General features: G+C 38.9%; 1 protein-coding gene across 4 annotated transcripts in view; it reads left to right on the top strand.

Moving 5' to 3' along the window:
- Positions 1 to 8,036, top strand: part of LOC102673299 (discoidin domain-containing receptor 2) — a 234,385-nt gene that overhangs the window by 207,055 nt on the left and 19,294 nt on the right. For all 4 annotated transcript variants that reach the window (XM_031511947.1, XM_031511946.1, XM_006618672.2 and 1 more), the window contains 2 exons: positions 2,092 to 2,243; positions 3,906 to 4,219. In XM_031511947.1, the coding sequence (XP_031367807.1) occupies positions 2,092 to 2,243; positions 3,906 to 4,219 (466 nt within the window). The remainder of the gene's footprint in view (positions 1 to 2,091; positions 2,244 to 3,905; positions 4,220 to 8,036) is intronic.

Below are 8,036 nucleotides of genomic sequence, written 5' to 3'. Positions count from 1 at the left end.
GAGGGAGGGGGGAGGGAATGTACAGGTGCGCGAGATCGGTTAGATTAATTTTGTCCCCCCTGTGCTTTGGAACGTATCGTTTGCATTACGTTGCGAATTTTTCGATTCAATTCATTAATTCGAAAATTTTCACTTTGAATGAAATATGAAAGGTTATATGTATCCCTTTGCACTCGAATGGTGATCCTCGGCCACCACTTGGATTCGAACTGCGACGATACTTATTTGTGTTTTTCTTTTTCTTTTTCTTTTTTTTTCTTTTTAGAATATAGCTTCGTTAGGATAGATTCCTAAGCTCTTTGCGTCAAATAGGTAGATTTTCTTTTGTGAAATTGGGAAAATGACGCATCTTTGGCATTCGTAAGCATGGAACGTGATAATGAAATTAGAACGACGAAATTTATTTCTATTCATAAAGAAATTGACGATAGAGAAGGAAAGCAATGATGAAGTAAGAGAAAAATAAGAATAATAGACGATGAATGTTAACAGAAAGATTTCGAAATAAAAAAATCGAAAACGATATCGCTTTTTAAAAATATCGCACAAAACAACGATATAAAGTTTAACATTCGTAACAAATTTTCTTTCTTTATATATGTAAAGATACATATTAAGAATATCAAAAATATAAAAGTTTTATACTAAGAAAAAAAGTCGTCTCGAGCGCAAAGGGATATGCACACGTGTTTGTTTTTTCTATCGAAAAATGGGATGAAATCGATCCTGAAATATTTTGAATCGACACGATATGTTTCGCTCTCGATAAAAAGAAAAACTTCAACGGAATTATTTCGTGAAGTGTATACTCATAACTTTAGCAACGTTTCCCTACCCTCGATGCGTGTTAACGCGGCGCGTAATTCAATAGCGGGAAAACTGGAAACGAGTGGCCCCGCGTTGCGGTGCATTATCGAGTTTGCCTTTGACTAAAATTACATAAAATCGGAGGGGCGGTGGGCCGTATGGCCGATAAACGCGCAACACCTACCGTGATATGCGAGCGTGCACCGTTCGAATTAAATTGCGGTTCTAATGATCGACGTGATATTATAGAGTTCGTGGTACTTAAAGTCGACGCTTGAACGTTCGGAGGGGCGCGAATCGTAAAATGGCGCGTCGATTTACCCTGACCCCCTCTCCTCGCCGTATTTCAATCCGTCTCGACGTTTGCTCGCTTCGAAACGCTTTTTGATTCCGCTTTGATTCTCGGCCCGGAAGATCAAAGTATCTGCGAATTTCGTAATTCTCGCGCATAATAATTTATCCTCGGGCATAATTGAAGGCGAAGGGAAAAGAATTCGTGTTAACTCGTGAACGGAGTTTTGAAAAGTATGGTTCGAATCGAGCCCAGGAATCGCTCGAATAGTTGACCGAGTTGTTTCGTTTCTACGCCCAGATCGATGGTGTGGAACGGATGGTATGAAATTTCGTTCGTATCTCGAACGAGAGAGAGAGATTAAAAAATAAATCTCCTTCCGATTAATCCTGACCGTGCACTTGGAACAAAGCTGGCGATTAATTAACCCTGCGTATAACCGATTGCGCATAATGAAACGCTTGGCTAATTTCGCAATTTAATCGCGAGATTCACGTATATCGTTTGAATTACGAATGTGCAGGGAGATTCGAAAGTCTTATTTATCGTTCTAGAACTTTATTTCACTTCAATGATATTCCTTTAAAAAAATTTAATATTTCCAAGGATATTTAATATTCCTTTTCAACGTTCCTCATCTTTTCAAAATGATTCTCTTGATACTTACTTGTAAAACGTAGATAAACTAAGAAATAAATTTTTTAAAGAATCACTTTTTCTTTATCAGCAGATTCATCGAGTATTCGAGAAATATATTAATTCCCAAGGATTGATCTAATCAACTTTTGAATAATCGATAATTGTGATTAATCGTAATAAAAAAATTTATAAAAATAATAAGACAAAAAGCAATGTCACTTTTTACTCTCAAAGAAAAAAACTAAATGCTCAAAGTTTCGAGGAAGTAGTGTAATAATATATATCTTTCGCGTGCCCCATCGTGTCTCTAACCTTGTCAAAATTCTTTTTTCCTCCCCTCCACTGTATCACAGGGATCACGGAGGTGCAGCCGGTTATTCCGCTGTTGCTGAACACGGCGATCAATCTTGCCAGGCCGATTCCATCGGTTCAAGAATATCCATCTAACCCGCCGCCCATACCGCCGCCACCGGAAAAGTATTACGCCAGCACGGAGATCTGTAAGGTGAGTATCAAAGAAGAAAAAAAAAAAAATATAGGCCGGTCATGCGATCCATGACGATTGGTCGTGGCGAGTTTGTTGGACATTAATGCGGGCCACTTGAGCGAACTGTGTCAAACACCGGTTCGTGACTTGTGGATCTTACGTCGCCATAGCGACAACCGTTTCGAATCGTTTCCTTTAACGCCTCGTTGTTTTCTGAAGACGCACGGTCCTCGTGTTGAAGTCAAATTTGATCGTTGCGCGAAACGATGTTTAAATTGGACGACTCGAGGGGTGATTGAGATTGTTTATGTTTAGTGAAGTTTAGTCGCGAGGATTCAATGATCGACTTTGATTGATCTTTAATTACTTGCTTTCTCTAAAAGTAGAGGAGGGTTATCAGGGTTAGAGATTCTATTATCGAGTTATAATCGATTGTTTTTTGTGATAACACGTGATCTATGTATTTTTAAATTGATAAAGATCTCTATTGAAATCGAAATTTTTAGTCTCGTTCACATAAAATTGAAAAATTTCTTTAACTCGTTTCTATGATGTAATTATATTTTTAGGATGAAATTTTCTTGTTTTGCCCGTTTTAGAAATACATTTTGTATGAAATTTTTATTAGATTATATAATTGGAGAGAATTAGAATTACAGGTAGAAATTAAACTGAGATATTAAAAATGCGTTAACTTAGGAATTTCCTGAAAATTTGAAGATACATAACAAAAATTGTTAGACGGATGCGGAGTTTCGTGTATCTTTCGTTGTATCTTCTGTATTTAATTTCATGCTTGAGTGCAAAAAAAAAAAAAATGCACTTGCACTCCCTTCTTCGGGCGGAACCTCTCAATTATAAATGTTAATTTAAATTTAGCACCGTGTTCGCGATTTTTACACACAAAAAAAGGCGAGGTTAATTCAGGACAAAACGGTAACAGTTTGAAACAGCGAACAACAGTGAAAAAAATAAAATACGCGATCAATAATCACGGACTTTATACATTTATCGGGCGGTGATCATTGTACGCTTTCGTAAGACGTCTCCCCGTGCAAAGGTCTCGCATTAGTCATGATTGATAGTCCTCTCCGGTTCCCCTGTTTTTCGTCCATTAAGCTTCATTATTCTCAGCGCGATGCATTTTAACACGCGCTGTTGAACACGCGGTGTACGGCGAACTTTAAACGCTCTAATTAAAAGGAAGAAGAAAAGGAAAGAGGACGAGGCGGGGGCAAAAAAAAAAAAAAAAAAAGAAAATAAAAAGAAATAAAGGCGAAAAGAAATCGGAACCGGAGTATAGAAAATTAATCACGACGTTAATTTTTTTCTTTTTTTTTTTTTTCCTCTCTAGCGAACTGTTCGAGCCAATTCCTTTGAAAATGAAATAGAAGTCTCGAGAGTCATTTTTCTTAAATGCCACGTCGCTCTCCACGCTTGTTACGTACTTGTTCATCCACGATAGTAAAATTTCTCCCTCCAAGTAACCGAGATGGGATAGGTATTCGAATTCGAATCTCTGTATTCACAAACCACCTTTTTAATTTAAATTTAAAGAAGGAGGAATTAGGTGAAATGTGATGTTTTCTCGAAACTCTTGCAATAACTGTTGCAATTCTTGTCCCTCGTCTTCGAGTCGATTTTTATCGACTATTACCGCTGTCTCGATTTTTATCGCAGAATTCCCTGCCACCGTTGCCACCATCCCCAACACCGAGCACACCGCCCCCGATGAGCGCGAAAGCCTCGAGCAGCATGACAAGCTACAGTCCCGAGGACATGCTCACCGAGGAGGAGGACGAGGTGGCCGAGTGCATCTTAGACTTCCCCCGGGAGAAGCTGAACATCGTTGAAAACCTCGGTTGCGGATACTTCGGCGACGTTCACATTTGCGAGGTGGACAGGTTTCCAGGCTACGACGAAGTTTTCCGGAACACGACCAGCGACCTGGTGATCGTTAAGTCCCTGAGACCTGGATCCTCGGATGCGCTTAGGTAAGAGCCTTGTATTATCGAAAACGCAGCGGGAAATTTCCGCGATATTATCGAGATCGATATCCAGAATCTTGGTTATATATAATTTTTTAAAGGAAAGAGGAAAGGAGGGATCTCGGGAAATTTCCGCCACATCGAATCGAAAATATGGAAAATCTCGGTTGTAATAATTTTTCAAAGCAGAAGGGCGGGAGAGAGAGAGGAAAGAGATTATTCGGGCTCGAGGAAACGATATAAATGCGAGAAAAGATCGAAAACGTTGGATCGGATGTTATTGGATTATTGCGCGTATCATAAAGATGGAAATTCGGGTGGAGAATTCTTTTCATTCGGCGATCGTTGGTAATATTGGAAAATATTTTTTGGAACGGAAGCTAAGTGGTTTGGCGCGAGCCATGATATTGATGGATCTTTTTTTTTTTTTATATAATCGAGAGAAAATGAAAGGGACGTAGGAAGTATAGAGATGATAAAAATTTCACGTCGCAAAATATCGCATTTATACGAATTTCATTCGTCAAAATTAAATTGATAGAAAAAGGTAAAACTCGTGAAATTCTAAATATCGTCAAAATAATTGGAGACGTATTTTTTTTTTTTTTTTTTTTATGTCGAGGAAAGTTAACGCTATAAATTGAGTATATGCGCGAAAATTGACAAGGGAATTTCGGTATGACAGAGCGTGGCACCGAGCCATTGCCACCGAAATGTATCCAGCTGCAGCACAATAAATTGCAGCCGTGTCAATAGCAGAGTAATAATTGAGTAATAGTTTGTCGCGTGTGTAGCACGTAGAACGGTTGTTACACCGCCGTGAATGAAAACAGCGTATCGGAGGCTGTTATCGACAAACAAGCGAACGATCCGACCCGTACGAGTATCTAGATACGTTTATCCTCCCCTCGAAATAAAATAGAAGGAAATAAAAGGGGATGGTAAATCGGGTACGTATCGAGTGGAGAATTATTAAAAAAAAGCCAGAGTATGGAATTATCGGTTTCCATCGTCTCGTGCACGAATAAACCTTTCGATCCTCCAAGTATCGGCCAAGTATTTTTTTCGCCACGATTTACCGCGCCAATTTCTTCGCGCGGCCGTCTGAGCGAAACAACGGGGGGGGGTTGTTGCGCGTCGCGTGGTAGAAATCGGGAATCGATAAAGCTCCACGGCCATAATTAAATTTGCCGATAGAAATGAATCGAACAACGCTTTATTGCCGCACTCGTTTCGAGGTTTAATAGAGTGGGCCGGAACTATTAAGCGATCCGATATTTCACACCCAACCGAAAATATGGGAGGAAAGTATGGGATTAAAATGGTGGGAAATTATCCCGATTATGGATCGATACTTTGATTATCCGTTTTGCTCCTATCCTCTGATGCTGATCCAAGTTGAGAGATGGAATATATATGTATATGTATACATAGGTCATGTGTGGAAATTTATCCCGATCGATTATATATTTTGAGGGGAGAGGGGAGAGGGCGGGAGGTTAATAAGGCGATAATTCGATGAACAAGGTGCAAAGTGATTTCACGCGTAATGACATTGATTGGCTGCGTATTAAGTTGTCGGGGCGCGTTAATGCGGGAGAAAGTGTTTAAACTGGTCGATGACCGGTTTGTAATCGAATAACTTTGCCCGCGCTCGTTGTCGCGCACTTTTCGCGGCAGAGGTCGGCTATTAACCGAATCCTAAAAATCCTTCGGCTCGTTTCGCGCAATTGACGATAAACTCTGGGAATTTATACTATGGAGTGGTTATATAGAAGTTTCTCATTGACTCGACGTTCAACCGTGGAAAATTTAAATCCGTCTCGTGTCTCGGTCGTTTTGATAATCGAGTTTAGACGTTTTTAATGCGCACAAAGCAACGTTTCGCAAGTTTCTCGTTACGTTTCTCCAAGTTTATTATTAAATAACTCCGGCTATAAGTTTCAGAGTTTCCGGTTTCGTTCAGAAATTTTAGAATCGTATTTGAAATACATATATTTCCTGAAAATATCAAAAATAAGAAGATTCGATATTTAACTCAATATTTAACTCAAATATTTCCAGGAATAAAATAATCATATCCCATAATTTACGTTAGGTTACGGGTTTCCATTAGTTTTTATTAAAATTAGCAATTTAAATTGCTAATAACTCCGAAGATAATAACCTTCGGTCAGCAAATCAAAGTTCACTAAAAGCGCGAAATCTTCGCCTTTGAAATACTTTTTTCATTTATCCCGATTCCACTTCCGGTTCCTGAAATATCGTCCCGTAAAGAAAAGGTAACTTTGAATCGTATCGTAAACTCTATTAAAATTACGAAAACTTTGAATCGTTACAACTTCGAAGGTGGCGACTTTCGATCGATCAATGAGAAACCATTGAAACCACGCAACGTTTCCTTTCAAAACACTTTTCGATTTATCCCGATACGACTTCTGGTTCTCAAGATATCATCGTGTGAAGAAAAGGGTAATTTTTAATCGGTCATTATCCTCGTCTTTGTCGGCCTCGAATGCTTCTCGCTTCTCCAAACTCCAGATAAATGACAGACGAGATTCCTGGAAGAACGTAATACGCGTTTCCAGAAAAAAATATAGGATATAATATAATATAATCTCTTAAGCGATATGGAAACTTCCAGTCTTCATATCTCGGCAGCCAATTGAGATATCGGGATAAAACAAAAAGGATTTTCAATAGCTTTTCATAGTTTCCTTTTTATATTTCCAACCGAGTTTTGAGTTGTCAAAAATAATTTCTTTCCCTATTTATTTTTTTTACATGAAAATTCGAAACATTTTTTTCTAATTTTACAGTAATCGAAAAGATAAATGATTTTTATAAATTAAAAATCATTTAAAATTACTCGTCGATAAACGGATCTTTTGAAAATTCGACGCAATTGCAAATACACCTGTACCTTTTCCTATTTAATTAACAAACGTTCGTTTCACACTTCTAAATTCTGCATACCTATATTGTGATGTACGTGATGTAAAATTCATGAGGGGACTAACATCCTCGGCCGAACTTTATGCATTTCGTCTCCGTGGAAGTCGATCGATTTCGAGGCGAAGGAAGCGGAGGCGGAAGTACACGATAAAGCGTGTCCCGGCGTGGAACACGCGCTGCGTTATCGCTGGCACGGCGAAAGGATGATCCGAGTAGACAGGATCGGGGGATTACAGGGCTTGCCTTCGCTCGCGGAACGTGTATTGTCGAGCGGCCTCTTAACGGGATACCGGAAGTACAATCGTTCCCGTTTATCCCCTTCTCGCTCCATCTCCGCCAACGTTTCTTCTCCGCGAATAAAAATATCTTGGACGATAATTTCGCGTCGCTCTATTATTAAACGCGAATCAAGTTTCTGGCCGAAATTTATTAAAATTAAAAAAATTTAAGATTTTCTGAAAGTATGGTAAAATTTTGAAATAGAATCTCTCTTCGTATGAAATTTTGGGCTATTTAATTTTTAAACCTCCTCAATTTTCTAATTTGATTCGTTAAAGGGAGATAATATTGTATCGAATTTCAATTAAAACGAGGTTCTCTTTCCTCTTCTTTCGAAATTTTTCGCGAGACCTTTTCCCTCGAAAACCCTCAGAGAATTCTTTCTATAACTAATAACACGATATATCGATCGATTAAAAAATCTTGGCTGGAACGATTCCTCTTAATCTCTAATGTCCATCCTCCTAGCGAGATTTCTTCGTTCAGCGAAATTTTTCGAAAAATTACGATTCACCCTACGTCGGCGAGAAAGTTTCGATTCGAAACTCCACCATTCCGGAAACTTGTTCGCTGACCTCTCCAGAGGGGC

The sequence above is a fragment of the Apis dorsata genome, unplaced genomic scaffold, assembly GCF_000469605.1.
Source record: "Apis dorsata unplaced genomic scaffold, Apis dorsata 1.3 scaffold_365, whole genome shotgun sequence".
In the NCBI taxonomy this organism is placed as follows: Eukaryota; Metazoa; Arthropoda; class Insecta; order Hymenoptera; family Apidae; genus Apis; species Apis dorsata.
The sequence above is the reverse complement of the archived record's forward strand: the minus strand, read 5'-3'. Positions and strand labels throughout refer to the sequence as shown.